Here is a 20,846-nt window from a genome sequence, read left to right on the forward strand (position 1 = left end):
CACAGTCTTACATCTGCTGTTACCCTTCTCCATCTCCGTGTAGTGATAGCTTCCGGTGAGATTACCGCCCTCGAAAGGCAGGCTTCTAGGTTTGAGTCCTGATGAGGCTCACAATTATAGTATGCTTACAAGTTTCAGAACAGAGTGAAAGACACATTTTAGAAATTTTATGTTTCTTCGTATCACAAGCAACACACGTTTGCTTACAATATTGGATTTGGTGATTCGAGACAAGCTGCTGCTTTATGGTTCATATCTTTCTATGTTTTTGCAGTAAAGATACAGCTGTCATAAGTTACGACGGGCCTTCAGGAAGTAAGTTTCACTTGTGGTAAAACGTTATGATCATTGCGCAACAGGAGTGGCGCCTTGTCAGAAGAGAGTACATGTTCTGGATTTCCTGCAGACAGAGTACTGCTTCGATACAGGTAACAGGTCCTACACAGTCTGCAGTGAAATGCTGGAGGAACTACGCGTACTCCAAAGCTGAAATACGCAGGACAGTACGAGTCTTACAGGGAGAAACTTCTAAACTGCACACATACTCACCATAAAATTTTGAGGGTATATGGACCAAATGCAACGTCGCATCCAGCTGTACTGGAATTTGACCAAGGCAGCACAGACTTGGATGATGCTTATGTTGGTTGGGGGGGGGGGGGGGGTTGGAGAAAGAGGTTTTTCAACGACGAGAACGTTCACACAGCGGTCCTCAAGTGGCTCCGTGATCAACGAGCGGATTTCCGTCGTCAAGAAATAGTAACCATTGTTAGAATGTTCCGACTGTTGTTCGCAGTGACTCGATGACAACGCTGAAGTGTATTAGGTAGCTTAAAGTGTGGTCCAATAGTTAATAAAGGCTATCTGCCCTCTCATATTCACTTGTAACTTACATTCTGAAGTCTCTTCGTGCATACCTCAAACCTGTTAATCATGTGACATGCTACGTACGCCACACTGTCTGAGACTTCACACTACAGGCTGCGATATGTCGTTTTCAGCCTTAAGGGCAGTAGGTCTTCAGTTATTTCAGTTGCATTTTCAAATCAACGGACAATTAACAACAGTAAGCCTCATAGAATATATGATGCATTCGTTGCTGAAGCAACTCTGGAAACATGCCATAAAAATCATAAACGATAAGACAGATAAAAGAACAGCCGGCAACATTGTTTTATGTTGAAAATATGTAATGTTTGTAGTCACATATAGAAGAAAACCGTATATGCATTATTCATTATTGCTGGACAAAGATGTCTTTCTACATAAACCATGAAAGGTGTTATCACTCGAAGTATTCTATAGGCAATTCTTTGCTAGCGTATATCTGAGCCATTGTCTGCACTGAATCCTTCGCCGTCCTGGGCCTTTCGGGATCGTTGAAGTCGACCTGATAGAGGCCGAATTTTATGCTGAAAAAAAAAGTAAAGGCAACATTAGTAATTTCAAAGTAAATGTATCACCCAACAGATGATTATCGTTTCTATATTTACATTCAGTCACAACCTTTGACCACACAGTGCCTTCGCCCTTATGTCTCAAATATCGCAGAATATTACTTGTGTGAGTTGTCAACTTATATCATTTGGACCAACTGAATATTCGGGGAAACAGACCCAGAAATAATAATCGTACCTTCATCATGTAAAAAGATGATGAAAGAAACAGGGTGAGTCACTAACTATTGCCACCTAGAATAGCTCCTAAAGTATGACAGGAGCTCAAAAGTTTGTGAGACAAAAGTTGCATGAGACAACGGGGCCATAATATGACGCTAGCTTTTGTTGCTAATGGGATGCTATAGTTTGGTACTTATTTTCTGATAGCGGCTATCGAGACGAATCCAATTACGTGTAACAATAAGGTCTTTGAAGGTCAACGAATTTCACAAAGGTGGCATGAACGTCCATTCACAGAAGACGTTCGAAGTGATGACCATTGGTATCAATGCAGTGCTGCAATCTTCTTATCATGGATTGAGCGGTATTCCTTATCACTTCGACATTTATCGAAGCACATGCTCTAACAATACTCTCTTGCATATCGTGCTAAAAGTAAATATTCGTCGAATACGGCGTATCCATCTAACGCGCCATTGACGTGCAAAAACCTTTCAACTGTTTAGGAACCGTAAGACTAGTATCGTCGCATCAAGCGAATGTGAATGATTTATTGCTCCGTAGAACAAGCCGATATGATTCTCATTTACGGAGAATGCCAACGAAGTTCAGTGAGAGCTAGAGACTTATACCCTGAAAGATATCCTCAACATACACACCCTACACAACGTACATTTAAATATGTGTAAGATAAATTGAGAACAACTGGATCTTTAACGCTTCGGAAACATATCCGCCAAAGGAAAGTTACTAACGAGGAAACGGAAATTGGTACTCTTGCCACTGTGGTTCGAGATCCTTGTGTTAGTTCGGGTCAAATCGCAAGGGACCCTGGCATGAGCCAGAGTAGTGTTGTTCGTGTTCTGCATCGTCATAAATATCATCCTTACCATATCAGACTCCACAAAGAATTAACTGGTACGGATTGTATGCGTCGCATTGAATTCTGCCGATGGGCTCAACTTCAGATTCAGAGGAACGACACATTTATTAAATTGATTTTATTTATTCACGAGGCGACATTCACGAACCATGGAAATGTTAATATCCATAACATGCGTTATTGAGCAACTGAAAATCCATGTTGTCTGCGTCAAGTTGCACACCAAAAACCATGGACGGCGAATGTATGGTGTGGGATTCTGGACGACAGATTTATAGGCCCCTGATTCATCGAACAAAATCTTAATGGTAGGAAGTACACCACATTCCTGCAAGGAACATTAGGTCTGTTACCGGAAGAAATAACTTTAGGATCAAGGAACGAATGTGGTATCAACACGACGGGTGTCCGGCACATTTTTCGTTGTTGGCTAGAAATGAGACGCAGAGACAATTCCCAAATCTTTGGACTGGACGCGGAGAAGACGGTTCGTGGCCGGCTCGTTCACCAGACTTGACGCCTCTGAATTTTTTCTTGTGGGGATTCGTAAAGAACATTGTTTGTAAAGACGTTCCAACTACACCTGAAGATAAACGAGAGAGAATTGTCACAAAATATGCTTCGATAAGTGCCGATATGATAAGGAATACCACTCAATCCATGATCAGAAGACTGTAGCACTTGCATCACTGCAAGTGATAACCAATGGTTATCACTTCTAACAACTTATGTAAATGGACGTTCACGGCACCTTTGAAGCCCTTCGTTGACCTTCAAAGACCTTACTGTTACACGTCATTGGATTCGTCTCGATAGCAGCTATCAGAAAACCATAGCATCCCAGTATAAAAAAAATAAAAACTTTCGGAGCTATTCTTGGTGGCAATAGTGAGTGACTCACCCTGTATAACTAAAATATCGAAGCAAATATTATGGCATCAAATAACGTGATAAAAAAACGGTACATTAAAACATTTTCATTTACTCTGATACAGTACAGAACAAACAACATAATTATGGAAATTTAATGACCTCTGATAATGATGTTGATGATCTGTAAGTGTGATGCAACTTTTTTCATTCTCACTGGACACAATACGCACAGATAACTAAATTTTTCTTTAACTGCTGAACCGCTGCGTTCAATAACAGCCGCATGATTGTTTATACCATTAGTTCTCATCAGTTATGTGCTTCTGGGTATGTGACCGCGTTGTAATGCTCTTTCATCTACATTTACATCTACATACATACTCCGCAATCCACCATACGGTGCGTGGCGGAAGGTACCTCGTACTACAACTAGCATCTTCTCTCCCTGTTCCACTCCCAAACAGAACGGGGGAAAAATGACTGTCTATATGCCTCTGTACGAGCCCTAATCTCTCTCATCTTATCTTTGTGGTCTTTCCGTGAAATGCAATTTGGCGGCAGTAAAATTGTACTGCAGTCAGCCTCAAATGCTGGTTCTCTAAATTTCCTCAGTAGCGATTCACGAAAAGAACGCCCCCTTTCCTCCAGAGACTCCCACCTGAGTTCCTGAAGCATTTCCGTAACACTCGCGTGATGATCAAACCTGTTGTTGTTGTTGTTGTGGTCTTCAGTCCTGACCTGGTTTGATGCAGCTCTCCATGCTACTCTATCCTGTGCAAGCTTCTTCATCTCACAGTACCTACTGCAACCTACATCCTTCTGAATCTACGTAGTCTTGGTCTCCCTCTACGATTTTTACCCTCCACACTGCCCTCCAGTACTAAATTGGTGATCCCTTGATGCCTCAGAACATGTCCTACCAACGGATCCCTTCTTCTAGTCAAGTTGTGCCACAAACTCCTCTTCTCCCCAATTCTATTCAATACCTCCACATTAGTTATGTGATCTACCCATCTTCAGCATTCTTCTGTAGCACCACATTTCGAAAGCTTCTATTCTCTTCTTGTCTAAACTATTTATCGTCCATGTTTCACTTCCACACATGGCTACACTCCATACAGATACTTTCAGAAACGACTTCCTGACACTTCAGTCAATACTCGATGTAAACAAATTTCTCTTCTTCAGAAACGCTTTCCTTGCCATTGCCAGTCTACATTTTATATCCTCTCTAGTTCGACCATCATCAGTTATTTTGCTCCCCAAATAGCAAAACTCCTTTACTACTTTAAGTGTCTCATTTCCTAATCTAATTCCCTCAGCATCACCCGACTTCATTCGACTACATTCCATTACCCTCGTGTTGCTTTGTTGATGTTCATCTTATACCCTCCTTTCAAGACACTATCCATTCCGTTCAACTGCTCTTCCAAGTCCTTTGCTGTCTCTGACAGAATTACAATGTCATCGGCGAACCTCAAAGTTTTTATTTCTTCTCCGTGGATTTTAATACATACTCCGAACCTTTCTTTTGTTTCCTTTACTACTTGCTCAGTATACAGATTGAATAGTATCGGGGAGAGGCTACAACCCTGTCTCACTCCCTTAGCAACCACTGCTTCCCTTTCATGTCCCTCGACTCTTATAACCGCCTACCAGTGACAAATCTAGCAGCCCGCCTCTGAATTGCTTCTATTCCCTCCCTCAATCCGACCTAACAGGGATGCCAAACACTCGAGCAGTACTCAAGAATAGGTCGGATTAGTGTTTTATAAGCGGTCTCCTTTACAGATGAACCACATCTTCCCAAAATTCTGCCAATGAACCGAAGACGACTATCTGCCCTCCCCACAACTGCCATTATATGCTTGTCCCACTTCATATCGCTCTGCAATGTTACGCCCAAATATTTAATCGACGTGACTGTGTCAAGCGCTACACTACTAATGGAGTATTCAAACATTACGGAATTCTATTTCCTCTTCATCTGCATTAATTTACATGTATCTACACTCCTGGAAATTGAAATAAGAACACCGTGAATTCATTGTCCCAGGAAGGGGAAACTTTATTGACACATTCCTGGGGTCAGATACATCACATGATCACACTGACAGAACCACAGGCACATAGACACAGGCAACAGAGCATGCACAATGTCGGCACTAGTACAGTGTATATCCACCTTTCGCAGCAATGCAGGCTGCTATTCTCCCATGGAGACGATCGTAGAGATGCTGGATGTAGTCCTGTGGAACGGCTTGCCATGCCATTTCCACCTGGCGCCTCAGTTGGACCAGCGTTCGTGCTGGACGTGCAGACCGCGTGAGACGACGCTTCATCCAGTCCCAAACATGCTCAATGGGGGACAGATCCGGAGATCTTGCTGGCCAGGGTAGTTGACTTACACCTTCTAGAGCACGTTGGGTGGCACGGGATACATGCGGACTTGCATTGTCCTGTTGGAACAGCAAGTTCCCTTGCCGGTCTAGGAATGGTAGAACGATGGGTTCGATGACGGTTTGGATGTACCGTGCACTATTCAGTGTCCCCTCGACGATCACCAGTGGTGTACGGCCAGTGTAGGAGATCGCTCCCCACACCATGATGCCGGGTGCTGGCCCTGTGTGCCACGGTCGTATGCAGTCCTGATTGCGGCGCTCAACTGCACGGCGCCAAACACGCATACGACCATCATTGGCACCAAGGCAGAAGCGACTCTCATCGCTGAAGACGACACGTCTCCATTCGTCCCTCCATTCACGCCTGTCGCGACACCACTGGAGGCGGGCTGCACGACGTTGGGGCGTGAGCGGAAGACGGCCTAACGGTGTGCGGGACCGTAGCCCAGCTTCATGGAGACGGTTGCGAATGGTCCTCGCCGATACCCCAGGACCAACAGTGTCCCTAATTTGCTGGGAAGTGGCGGTGCGGTCCCCTACGGCACTGCGTAGGATCCTACGGTCTTGGCGTGCATCCGTGCGTCGCTGCGGTCCGGTCCCAGGTCGACGGGCACGTGCACCTTCCGCCGACCACTGGCGACAACATCAATGTACTGTGGAGACCTCACGCCCCACGTGTTGAGCAATTCGGCGGTACGTCCACCCGGCCTCCCGCATGCCCACTATACGCCCTCGCTCAAAGTCCGTCAACTGCACATACGGTTCACGTCCACGCTGTCGCGGCATGCTACCAGTGTTAAAGACTGCGATGGAGCTCCGTATGCCACGGCAAACTGGCTGACACTGACGGCGGCGGTGCACAAATGCTGCGCAGCTAGCGCCATTCGACGGCCAACACCGCGGTTGCTGGTGTGTCCGCTGTGCCGTGCGTGTGATCATTGCTTGTACAGCCCTCTCGCAGTGTCCGGAGCAAGTATGGTGGGTCTGACACACCGGTGTCAATGTGCTCTTTTTTCCATTTCCAGGAGTGTATATTTTGGGTTAGCTGCCACTCTTTACACAAATCCTGTCCAAGTCACCTTGTATCCTCTATTTATGAAACCAATGTTTCGGCCAATGTTGAAAGTGTCCTTTAGCAAGGAGATGTAAGTATTACATATCCATTCTAACATTCAGACTTTCCTTTGAGTATTCATCACTCCTTCGGTTTGAGCCGACCTGACACATTATCATCTCCAGTGTAAACTTCTTCATCTCATAGTACCACTTACACCTAACGTCCTCAATTAGTTGCAGGATGTAATCGAAGAGCGGCTTAGTGGTATTGTCTTTGACTGGAAATCAAAACGTTCTGAGTACAGGATTCGAAGTCAGTCACTGAAAAATGTGGGCTGTACCTGAAAAAGTGTCCTGATGATCTTTCCGTTGACAAAAAATTTCGTATTAGTTCTGCATTCGAATCTCCTGGAAGGGACTGCCAATGGAAAGCGATCATGGGAAAAAAAGTTAAAGAAGCAAGAAAAGGGTAACATTCTATAGGCTGGCGCGTGGTAGGGATGCTAGAAAATTTGCAGAGGGAAATGAAAAGTTTCAATCTAGATACGATGGAGGTTAGAGAAGTCAAATCGTAAGATGATAAGGGTTGCTAAAGAGAAGAATATAATTTAATAACAATGATAGCAGAGAACGGTGTAACGGAGTCGGATTCATCATGAATAGGAATACAGGGTAGAGAGTGAATCCGTATCAACGGTTCGGCGATTCCCATTACAATCGACAGTAAACCAACGTCAACACCAATAGCACACTATACAGGGTGGTCAGAAACAGTCTGAAAAGCTTGTAAGGGTGTTGAAGGGTAGATTGCCTGAGAAATAATTATTAAGAAAAAAATCTATACGTTGCGCCGTTTCCTAGTTAATTAGCATTGAAGTTAGCTTATCAGGCCGTTGCGCGTGTAAATTCAAGCGGCCCGCCAGGGATGGTGCGTCTCTCAGAAATTGTTCCTTCGGTTTTGTGTCTCTATGTGATTAGAAAACCAAGAATGAAATTACTGCAAGGGAACGCCCAGCAATGACTTTTGTATTCCTCACTTATCACAAATTATTTGTTTCCCAATATATCGCGTTTTCCTAGGTTGTGGTCAGGCAGGAACCTAATAGGACAGCTTAAATTGCTGCAGTGAAATGAGTAATAGTAAAATGTATATTCTTCATTGTTACAAACATTTGGCTGTTTGGTTTGCAATATGTTGATATTTCAGAGGTTGTGACTAGGCGTGAATCTAAGACGACAGCTTACATTGCTGCGAAATGAACTTTTACACTATGTGATCAAAAGTATCCAGATATCGCCAAATCGTGCGTTTTTATATTAGATGCATTGTGCTGCCACCCACTGCCAGGTACTCCATATAAGCGGTCTCAGTAGTCATTACACATCGTGAGAGAGCAGAATGCGGCGCTCCACGGAACTCACGGAGTTCGAACGTGGTCAGGTGATAAGAGTGTCACTTGTGTAATAAGTCTGTACGCGAGATTTCCACACTCCTAATCATCCCTAGCTCCACTGTTTCCGATGTGATAGTGAAGTGGAAACGTGAAGGGACACGTACAGCACAAAAACATACAGGCCGACCTCGTCTGTTGACTGACAGAGACCACTGACAGTTGAAGAGGGTCGTAATGTGTAATAGGCAGACTCCTGAGAAAACTTGGATTTCATGGTCGAGCGGCTACTCGTAAGCCACACATCAGGCCAGTAAATGCCAAACGACGCCTCGCTTGGTGTAAGGAGCGTAAAAATTGGACGATTGAACAGTGGGAAAACGTTGAGTGAGTGACGAATCCCGGTCACAATGTGGCGATCCGATGGCAGGATGTGGGTATGGCGAATGCCCGTGAACGTCATGTGCCAGCGTGTGTGGTGCCAACAGTAAAATTCGGAGGCGGTGGTGTTATGGTGTGGTCAGGTTTTTAATGGAGGGGGCTTGCACCGCCTGTTGTTTTGCGTGGCACTATCACAGCATAGGCCTACATTGATGTTTTAAGCAACTTATTGCTTCCCACTGTTAAAGAGCAATTCGGGGATGGCGATTGCATTTTTCAACACGATCGAGTACCTGTTCATAAAACGCGGCCTGTGGCGGATTAGTTACACGACAATAACATCTTTGTAATGGACTGGCCTGCACAGAGTCCTTACCTGAATCACATGGAACACCTTTGGGATGTTTTGGAACGCCAACTTCGTGCCAGGTCTTCGATACCTCTCCTCAGTGCAGCACTACGTAATGAAAGGGCTGCCATTCCCCAAGAAACTTTCCAGCACCTGATTAACGTGTGCCTGCGAGAGTGGAAGCTGTCATCAAGGTTAAGGGTGGGCCAGCACCATACTGAATTCCAGCATTACCGAAGGAGGGCGCCACGAATTTGTAAGCCATTTTCAGCCAGGTGTCCGGATATTTTTGATCACACAATGTACCCTGTCTCTGCGATTCCCGAGGATCCATAATCGCATGGGAGCAGTTGGTGTCAATGTCACACTTCGCTTACTGGAAATGTGATGCTGGATACGTACATGTCATTTTGACGTCATTTCCAAGTAAGATGAGCGGTGAATCCTTTCGCCCTCGACGTTACAATGCTATTGGGCCATGTGACAAAGGTCAGATAATAAATAGTTCTAATCAGAGTACAGTATGTGGTTTTTTCAATATTTCTGGGGGTGACATTAATACGGAAGGGCTGACATAAGTAAGTGTGCGTGTGTGTTTCTCATTAACATAACTTGTGTTGCTGATTAACCAATGGAACAATTATTGCCATTCCGCAGGTACCAGTCTCCATCTTCCTCAGTACTTGTACACGCTCTTCACCTTCCTCAGTCCCATACATCTTGACTAATCTATTCGTAACTTCATTATTTATGTTATTCACCTTTACAAACCATCTTCTTTCTTTCTCTCTTTTCTCTGTAATCTCTCTTATGGCGAATCTTTAAATGAGAAAATGTCTTCTCAATACATACTCACCACCAAAAGTATTTTTCTTGTTCTCATGATTTCTCTTATTCCTGTCTCCTTTCCTGCCTTTTTAAAGTGTTTACTGACTCAGTATATCAGTCCATTTCATTTTTAGCATTTTTCGCCAGAACCTTATTTCTTGCATTTTAACCGCCCATGTTTAACTGCCATATAACATTAACTCCAGATAAAATTCTTTCCAAATATCTTTCTTAGTTCTACTGAAATATTGTTTGTAATCAAAATACCATTCCTGTTTTCCAGAGCTATTTTACCCATACACATTCAACTTATTTCAACACAGTTTGCATTTTCCGTCACCAAACTTGCTAAGTACTTCAACTATTTAATTTTCTGTATGGACTGCGCTTGCAATTATTATTTGGCGGAACCATCGTGTTTTCTTCATTTTGATGTTGCTTACTTTTATCCTAATTCCATACCATTTTCCCACTTTTGAAAGTAGTGCTGTTACACGACGCGGAACAACAGAAGTACCTTTAAGCAAACAACTAGATATGAAACTTGCTTTCTATAACTATTAGATAATAAATACATATTTTAATATACGTACGACAGCAAATAATCGAACAGCTTGAAACGGTCACTGAAAGAAATATTGCAGCCAACAACTACAAGCACGAGAAATAGTTTACTCTGAGTAGACATATATCAATCTACAACGTGAGGATACGTACTGATGAAGGCAATAAATCGGAAATAATCTTGTATATTAAAATAAAATATCGAGCAGCATACTGCCTGCCAATTCTCTGCATAATGTGCTGCAGGTCTCGCAATAAAGAATTATTCTTTGTACTTCCGTCCTTATTCCAATACTCGTTTTCCTGCCTCTTCTTGTGTGTCCTACCGTTCTTCTGGAAACCCTATTTCTACGTCTGGAGTTTCTTTCTTTGCCTTTGCTTAGAATCTATACCATAATTCATAGAATGGAGAAGGAGCAGACTTGATTTAAGCAGGTGGTGTGAACTGTTACTCCCTTCATGCGGCACGCACTCCAACTTCCTCACAAACACATTGAGTAGCAAGAGAGATAAAGACAAAAGCGTTGTAATCTAATTACCGTGCCCATATCTCAAATATGATTTACTACTTACGCAAAGCCATCAGTCCACTCGAGGTTATCAAGGAGACTCCAAGCCGTGTAGCCAATCACGTTGTTGCCATCAGTGTTGATTGCTTTAAGCATTTCTGCTAAGTAGCTCTGAAAAACCATGCACAATTAAATATTTCAAAATTTACTCATTGTCACAACATTATTATCTCAAATGAAAAAAGACAAGTGGTAAAAATGCTACTAATACAGCCTATGAATTAGTCATTAGGAACTGATTTACCTTGCAATAACAGTACGAAGATGCAACGCCGAATTTCTTTCACTGAAGAACATTATACAGTAAAATATTACCGACCTGTGAAGGCGATGCAGTGTAAAACGCAATGGACTGTTTTTTCGGCAGAAGCGTGGCCAAAGATTCTCTTGGCTGTGCTCGCAGGGGTTTCAGATAATTTTCTCATGTTTGTGCGTACCACTTCAGTCTCAAGATGAGCTACTAATCTCTTTCAAATTGCCAACGTGACCTATACGCTTCAACAGTTTAATGGAGTTATTCCACGCTCTGTGGGGTAGACAACTCGTAGGGGGTCGATGCACTCAATGCCTTGCACCATTTTAAAAGAGGCCACACTGCGCGCCGCCAGTCTGCTTTTGTCCAGTTTCTGTGTTATTTGGCCCTCTGAAGTAGGCAGCTTTATGCGCTGCTGTGAATAATGGTTATTTGCTAGGCACTCGAGTTCGTATCTGCACCAAATGTAAGTTTCCTTCGCAATGATCCCTAGAAAAATGGTTGACATTGACCTGTACTAACTGACAGCAGCATTTCCCGTGAGGGTTTGAAATAGTCACTGAGAAAGCGTGAAGCTCGTCTCCTTTGGCTTTCCCTTAGCATCTTTTAACGGCCAACTTATTGCAATCAATTCTTGGAATGAAGCACTTTGTATACGGATTGATTGTTCTGCGTTTTTAAGTTTTGAAATCACGACCTCCAGGAATATATGGCACTGTATGACAATATCGTTTATTTTTGAGAGATACATATTGTGCCTGGAGATGGTATAGTGGAATGTCAAAACTGGCAGTCAAAATAAAATAAAATAACATCTCAAATACCACGGATACTGGCGAACATCCTTGATAATTACTTGACCAGCCGATGTCCCATGTCCATGATGGATGATCAGAGACTCGGACCAGTTCTGTTCCGTCAGTAGCGCTCAGCAGCGATCAGCGTGCTGTTTTAAGAAGTCACTAACATTTTGCTGCAATTTTTTGCGGATTGTGTTTATGGAACTCCACCTTTTTGTACGCCCGATGTGCATAGTCAGCACTCACTCAAAACAAATGACAGTAATCGTATTGACAGTTAACAGACAACTCCGTAACAGTGGGAAATCTAAAGGTCATACAATGAAACTTTCAGCAATTGGTTAGATGAGACAGCACACAAAGTATTCACTCGACAACTCCAAGGATTTAATTGGGAGGATAGGAAACAGAATTTTTTGGTTGAAATCGCTTTATGTGGAATAAAACGAGCTAATGAGCCGCTGCGATTGAAAGTCTCGATGGTCACCGTGACTGCTGGATGGTCATTCCTCAAATGTATCTCTTCCGTTGACCGTTTCCTCAAAACTATAATTTACGAACGCATTTGGAAGTGAAGATGAAACATTTAACAAATGGTGCACAGCAAACATAAAGCACGTTCAGACCACACACACACACACACACACACACACACACACACACACACACACAGACACAGACACAAGCACACCAGCACCACCATGCACTTAGATATTGCTATAGTTACTCGAAGAAACCTCTATCTCAGAATGAACAAAACACTACTTTAATGCCTAGTACCTTCATAGGCACGCCTCGTGACAGTAGCCAAACACAAATAGTTTGATTCTTAAGTCCGTTAGCAAAGTACTTAACACAGTTAGTATTAAAATCGTATTTGAAAAAAAAAAAATCCTATGAAAGTATCATTTTGAACTGTCATTAACGTGATAATTATTTGTAGCAGTTCCATTGTACTTGTCTGCAAGTGTACAGTAATCGGAGCCTCATCTCTGATTGTACAAACGTAACGACAGCTGTATACTCACCGTGTAGTAGTCCGTACGATTTTTGTCATCCAGTTCGCCCCAGTCCGAGTAGCCGTTCTCTGTCACGATTATGGGGTATTCCGGGTACTCAGCAGCAATCCAGTTCAGAAGTTTACGGAATCCCCATGGGATTACCTGTTGGATGTACAGAAAGATTTATATCGCTTATATTCGAAAGATCAAAAATGTCACGCTATTCAATGAAAGGCAGCCAGGTGTACCTAGTGTTGACAGGGTTATTAAGGGCTGTACTAAAGGGACTTGTGAACGGGATCATTCATCCAATAACGCAGCCTATCAGTAAAGAGTAAATGCAACAAGACACGTGATTTGCTGAATTTCACTAGGATTTGTAAAAAATAAATTCCGGAGTGAGATGCTCTACCCAATCTGCAAACGTATTCCTAAAATGCGGAGAATTGCCAAAACGCTTCTTGACTTCACAGCGGCGTCTTCCATACAATATCCCAACGATAAGCAACGACATAGTAACTAGAAACAAACGGCAAGAAAGTACCGTAGTTCTCATTTCCACTCGTATATCACTACCCACTCAAAGTAGAGTGCTTCATAATGTTCCCACCGTTATAGCTTGAAGGACAGAGAGAATATATACGCTGTCCAGTCACATTAACGGGACTACCCATCAAAGGCGTCAATAACCACCCTTTGCAGCCCGAGACGAGCAGGAAGAGAGTTAACGAAGTTCTGGGAGTTATCGGCAGGGATGTCGAACCATGCCGACTTCAGAGCCTTGACTAGCTCCTCTGTTTCTCAGTTGAGGATACATAGCATGAACAGCCCAATCGAGATGGTCCCACATATTCTCGATTGGGTTTAAACCCTGGGAGTTTTGTGACCAGGAGGATATGGTAAACCTACCCTGGTACTCTTAGAACCAGGCACGTACACTAAAAGTTGTGTGAGATATTCATTGTCCAGCTACTAGATGCCATCGTACCGAGGAAGAACAAACTGAATGTACTTGTTGACATGGTCCCCAAGGATAGATGCATATGAAACTTCCTGGCAGATTAAAACTGTGTGCCGGACCGAGACTCCAACTCGGGACCTTTGCCATTCGCGGGTAAGTGCTCTACCAACTGAGCTACCCAAGCACGACTCACGCCCCGTCCTCACAGCTTTACTTCTGCCAGCACCTCGTCTCCTACCTTCCAAACTTTATAGAAGCTCTCCTGCGAACCTTGCAGAACTAGCACTTCTGGAAGAAAGGATATTGCGGAGATAGCCACAGCCTGGGGGATGTTTCCAGAATGAGATTTTGGAAGGTAGGAGACGAGGTACTGGTAGGAGTAAAGCTGTGAGGACGGGCCGTGAGTCGTGCTTCGGTAGCTCAGTGGGTAGAGCACTTGCGCGCGAAAGTCAAAGGTCCCGAGTTCGAGTCTCGGTCCCGCACACAGTTTTAATCTGCCAGGAAGTTTCATATCAGCGCACATTCCGCTGCAGAGTGAAAATCTCATTCTGGATAGATGCATACTTTTTCTGATTCATTGTGCCTTACAGAATAACTAAACCATACAGGGAATTCAACGACAAAAATCCGCAGACCATAACGCTCCTTCCGCCGACCTGGATCGTTCTGACAATTGCTGCAGGATGTCTGCTTTCTGTCTGATGCAACGTAAAACGTGATTCATCTGGAAACCCTACCTGTTGCCACTCAGTGGGACTTCCAATGGTGGTACTGATGTGCAAATTCCAGCCTTTGTCGCCGATGAACAGTAGACAGCATGGGTGCACGAACCAAGCGCCTGCTGCGGAGGCCCAACGCAGCAACTTCTGCTGAACGGTCGTTGAGGAGACACTCTTGGTAGCCTCCTGGTTCATCTGGGCGGTCCGTTCCTCAACAGTTGCACGCCTGTTCGCCAGTCTGATTTTCGCAGCCGTCGTTCACCACTTTCGTCTATGGCCCGATGACCCGTGCTGTACTACAGCTGTGTCGGCGCCAGTTTCGGATGTGTCATTTTGGCACGCACCGCACCGCACGGTATACTTTAAGCATGGCAGCACGCGAACACTACACAAACTTAGTCGCTTCGGAATGCTTCCACACTTGGCCCGTAAGTCAATTGTCATGCACTTTTGGACGTCAGATAGATCGCTCCGTTTCCACATTACGACAACTACTGAACAGTTTTCCATTTTGCGGCGTCCCCCTCTTCCCCCCCCCCCCCCCCCGCACCCATCCCGACATGCTTTATACACACTCCATTGCCAGTGCTGTCACATGCCGACTGTGAGTCGTTATTTCATGCTGACCTCGTACATGGACGGTGATCATATTAATGTGGCTGGACAGTGTATAAATCAGGGCCGGCCAAACGCTGCACAGTGTGCAGACGTGCGGAAGTGCTGCACATGTGCGCACGTGTGCGACAGTGAGCGACAGCAACATCCGTTATTAGACATGTGTCCTAAATGAACGGCGGCGGCTCCACTTCCCTGTGGTACAAGCAAGAGCGCAACATATCCAGTCTCGTTTACCCCTGGTGACCGTAACCGTAACAGAGAAGTACTGAGAAATGGCAAGTACTGTGAAAGAGCAATGGACGGGAGATCTATGTTCTCAGTCGCTTAAAAATGACTGGGAACTGTAATTCTTTTTTATAGCAATTGGTGAAAACTCACAGTGTTTGCCGTGCCGCCTAATAATAGGCGTCCAGAGTAAGTTTTCAATTGAAAGACATTACAATACGTATCACAAAGAGGAGTGTAGTGTACTCAACAGTGAAGAACGGCAAGCAAAATTAAATGTCCTTCAGAAAATTGATGAGACACATCAACTCGATTTTACTGTACTTCAAAGTAACTGATACTTCTTGAACTCTTAGTTTCTTTTGTTACATTTATGTCTGTTTTACTGTACGCTGTACAATGTACTGTTTTCAATTTTCCAGAATGGCAACCACACTAAATCTTCACTGCGAGCAAGTTTTAAAATCGCATTAAGAATTGCACAATCTGGGAAACCCTTTTCCGAAGGGGAGTTTGTGAAAGGGTGTCTTATTGATGCTGCAGAACTTGTGTGTCCCACGAACGTTAGCAGGTTTCAAGAAACAAACAGTGACAAGACGTATCAGTGCTATGGCCGGCGATCTGCACAGGCAGCTAATAAAAAAGGCTAAATACTTTGTTGCTTTCTCTGTTGCGCTCGATGAAGCAACAGGTCTTACAGTTACAGCCCAGGTTGTGATATACATACGAGGTGTCGATAACGCACTTTGTGTAACAGAGGAGCGACATCTGTGCGTAGAAACATGCACTACATGAACGCTGACGGCTGCGGCGTGCACGCTGTGACCCGGAAGTTGCACATGTGCAAGAGCACCGCACGCGTGCAGAATTTCTGGCCGGCCCTGGTATAAATGATAGTGTATACTAGAGTAGCATAAACACTGGTCAGAAAGCCACCAGCTGATAGCTGTCAGTAAAGTTATATTACATAAATCAACGAAAATATAACATGAAAGCCGATCAGGTCGTTTTTGCATTATGTGTGGCTGTCTGTACCATTCAACCCAGTCTCTCATTAAATGTTATTACCATCACTGCAGGTGTGGAACTATGGATTGTGTCCAAATAGCTGGAGGTGGTGGTTTTAGGATTGTTCAGTAGACTGTCCAAGAGATGGCTGCCGGCAGAGAGGGAGCCGGATCGACGTGGTATACTGAAGATTCTCATTGTAGAAACTGCGCGACTGAAGCTAGGCAAGTGGTGTCACGTGCAGTACACAATTCTGGTCTGAATGTCTGAAATCGCTACGTCCACCGCCATATGGTAACGTACTGCAGGAACGATAGGAGCAGCGACTTGTGAACTAAGATGTCTAGGAGCGTTAGAAACTTTGATGTCAGGTTTAGAAGCAGATAGTGTCATTTGTGGTGATTCATCATGTGCTCTAAACTTTCTGTACATACGTTTAACAGAAGGTACAATCAGAAAATGTGATACCGTGATGTTCTATCATCGTATTCCTTTTTCTAGTCAGTGTTTCTTCGAGTTCTTCTACTCGTTTATTTTTCGGTAAAAATTCTCGTAACTAATCGCAGGAAAGGCAGGTGTCAGACAAAGATTCATTGGAAGAATCCTCATGAAATTTTATCCCAACAAAGGAGGTAGCTTACATAGCTTTGGTTCGACCAATACTTGCCCTCCAGTCAGACAACCGTACTAGATAGGACTGACAGAGAAAACTGAGAGAATCCGTAGAAGAGCAGTGCGTTTCGTGACAGGTGCGTTTAGTAAGCACGAAAGCGTAACAGAGATGATCAACCAACACTAGTGGCAGACGCTGCGAAAGGGGCGTTCTGCATGACAGTGTGGGCTACTTTCAAACTTTTGAGAGCATAAGTTTCTAGACGAGTCGACAAAAATACATTACTTCCACCTAGTGTATATCTCACGGAAGGGTCGTAAAGACAAAATTAGAGAGATTCGAGCCCACACGAACGCTTACTGGCAATTGTTCTTCCCGCGAACTATTCGCGACTGCAACAGGATAGGGTGGACGCGGCAGTTGTACACAGAGTACCCTCCGCCACACACCACAAGGCAGATGTAGTTCCTTATCAATCAATTTAACTTTCAACATTCTTCTATACCTCCACTACTCAATTGCTTCCATTCTCTTCTAGCTCTCTTCTTTGCTTAGTCCGTAACGCGAAAATTTTGCTTCAAATGTAGCAGAATTTCTTCCCTTTATCTACTTCGTGATTCCAGACTCTACGTTCAGAGCTCATTCCTTCTACGCCTCATTACTTTCGGCTTAATTTCGTTCGCTCTCAATCCATACTGTGCGCTCAGTAGACTTTTCATTCCAGTCAACAGATCTTGTGCTTCGTGCTCAGTTTCGCTGAAGATAGCAATGCCATCAGCAAATCTTATCATTCATATCCTTTCACTATGAAATTTAATCCCACTCTTGAATCTTCCTTTTATTTACGTCATAAAGTGTCCTGAGAGCAGAGATTTCTTCACTTGACAGAGATACGCTTCCATCCATGAGGTAGGCGACCAGTCAGAACTGGCATGCAATGAATTGTGAAAAGTTTTTGTCGCAGATTAATTTAGTGACAGTTTATACATCATCATCAGACAAAGCTGTAAAAACAAATAAATACAATATAAATCAGGAATTTCTAGGAAAATATAAACATTGTATTCAGCAGTTTCCAACAATACTTGCAATGAAGAACAAAACAAGTCACAGCGGAGGAGTGGTACTCAAGCGCCAACTTTAGATTACAATATCTCCGGATGTAATTAACATTTTACAATGCAACAAACGGCACTGATTACGTATTTGTTTATATGTTCAGATGTGCTAACGAAACTAACGGGGTGGCATTTAAAAAAACGTAGGTTTGTGTTAAAAAACATACTTCCGTGCATTTTTGTGTGGTTTGTATTAAACAATTACACTAGCCCCTCTCCTCAGGTTAGGTCTGTGGAATCGATTCGTCAGTATTTGATGTGGTTTACAAAATATATCCAGCGGTAACGTTAGGTGACTCACTCTCTCTCTCTCTCTCTCTCTCTCTCTCTCTCTCTATATATATATATATATATATATATATATATATATATATATATATATATAAAATTTTAAAGTTACGGTCATGTATGCCGTCACGCCCCCTTTATTTCTGTTACAGAAACCAGTATTATTTCGAAAAGAACTGTGAACCTTCTGTTTCCAGCGATTATACGTATTATTCATTGCATATGTTGGTAACAGTGCAGGTTTTAGTGTCTGTAAATGATTATATTTGCTAGTATTACTTTTGTTTCGCTGAAGCGGTTTCTTCACGTGTTACTGAACGTTTGTTGCCCAAGTGCTACATATATTTGTGGAAGCACATATCCTTTAGTATGCAATAAATACGACCTATGCCACGCATCAAGAAATTTAATAAAAGGAAATTCCGTGGTAACCAGTTCACAAACAAAGCAAGCCACACTATTGAAAGTAACCTATGTTTCAGTTCTTCAGGGAAGAAACTCCCACATGGCACGCCTCCTGGTGGTTGAAATTTTTGTGTTAATAATTATGGATTCATTATTGTTGATGTGGGCATCTTATCTTCTTTGATAAAGGAAGTGGCGAAATGTAAACAATGTGATGCTGTAGGCTGTCTGGAAATAACTCAACAACAAAGTAGCAGGAAGGGTTTAGCGTCAAAATTAGTTGTTCTGTGTAGATCCTGCAATAAGTCTGCCTAGAAAAGTACTTCAAACATTGTGCATAATTCATATGATGTGAATTTGAAGTTAGTGTATGCAATGCGTGCAACAGGGAAAGGAGAAAAGCCTGCTCAAACGTTTTGTGGTTTGATGGACCTTCCTCCTCCTCCCAGTAAGCTCAGCAAATACATAAAAATACTTTTCGTTTCCTTGGCGGTTGTGTCGAAAGCATCTATGAAGCGTGCAGGGACATTGCTGTTGCACTTGATGGGACATGGCAACGCTGAGGACATTGTTCCTTGAATGGCGTTGTAAGTGCTATTTCTCTGGAGAATGGAAAAATTTATGATTTTGAGTGCGTATCTAAGTACTGCCACACCTGCCATGGTAACACTGACGGACATATTGAACATCGGTGTCCTAAGAATTATTGTTGATGGTTACAGTGGAGGTATGGAGTGTGATGGAGCTCTAAAAATCTTTCAAAGGTCGGTGTTCGTTATAATGTTAGATATACGAAGTACCTAGGCGATGGGGACTCTAAAGCTCTCAATAAAATTAATGAGTTCAATATTTATGGTGATAACTTGGTAACAAAACTGGAGTGTTGTGGACACGTGCAAAAGAGAATGGGTGCTAGATTGAGGAAGATACGAAAAGAAATGAAAGGAAAGTTGCTGTCTGATGAAAATCTCTGTCTGGCCGAGGCAGATTGACAGAAACTGAAATAGACCTTCTTCACGGTTATTATGGACTGGCCATTAGACGAACTGCACCTCTGAATGATGTTATAGCAATGAGAAAACCTGTATGGGCCACCTACTTTCATACGTTTTCCACAGATGACCACTGTGTTCACGGACGTTGCCCTAAAGATGCAGGTTTTTTTGTGTGGTTACCAAAAAGCAAAAGAAAGTGGTCAAATATACCATCATAAGCTTCCTCTTCCAGAGCCTGTTATGAATGAAATAAAACCAATTTTTAGAGACCTGAGTGACCCTGTTTTGCTTAGTAAATATTTCCTGGGGGCACTCAGTATACAAATGAAAGTTTCAACCACTGCATATGGCAAAGATTACCCAATAATGTTTTTGTAAGATTAAATACGTTAAAAGTTGTTGTACTAGATGCAGTGATATGTTTCAGTGATGGAGTGATAGGAAGGTTGGAAGTCCTGAGAAATTTAAGCATAAAATGTGGCTCTAATATGGAAGACCAATTGCTTTCGTGTGACAGACAAACGCTGCATGTAGCTGAAAGATTCGCTCTTCAAGTTACCAAAAAGCAAGAACTGCTAAAAGGAACGCCAATAGGAAGCTTGAAGTTGAATAAATACTGTGTAGTCTTCATCTACGCTTCAGGAATGTTCTGAGGCACAGTTTAATTGGACTCATATCTTCATTCGCAATTTCCTGCAAGTTGTATTTTTCAGAACTCAGGTAAAAATATTTCGTAAAGTTTATAAAGCATTTCTCTATTCATTTTTTTGTAACTTCCAATAGTCGATACTTATGTAGTACATCTAAGCTTTATTCCAGAATCAACTAAATTATAGAAAAAATAAGATTTTTATTAGGACAAAAATTATAAAAATTTAATTGTAAGATGTGATATTTTTATCCTTGTAATATACATAATACGAGGAA

At 43.0% G+C, this 20,846-nt stretch overlaps 1 protein-coding gene across 1 annotated transcript in view; it reads right to left on the reverse strand.

The window, feature by feature from the left end:
- Window positions 1-1,285: 1,285 nt before the first annotated feature.
- Window positions 1,286-20,846, reverse strand: part of LOC124805602 (myrosinase 1-like) — a 108,345-nt gene continuing 88,784 nt past the window's right edge. Inside the window, exons 9-11 of the mRNA XM_047266169.1 lie at window positions 12,997-13,131; window positions 10,920-11,026; window positions 1,286-1,412 (exon numbers count right to left, since the gene is read on the reverse strand). Of these exons, the coding sequence (XP_047122125.1) occupies window positions 1,286-1,412; window positions 10,920-11,026; window positions 12,997-13,131 (369 nt within the window). The remainder of the gene's footprint in view (window positions 1,413-10,919; window positions 11,027-12,996; window positions 13,132-20,846) is intronic.

Source organism: Schistocerca piceifrons, chromosome 7 (genome assembly GCF_021461385.2).
Source record: "Schistocerca piceifrons isolate TAMUIC-IGC-003096 chromosome 7, iqSchPice1.1, whole genome shotgun sequence".
Classification (NCBI taxonomy): Eukaryota; Metazoa; Arthropoda; class Insecta; order Orthoptera; family Acrididae; genus Schistocerca; species Schistocerca piceifrons.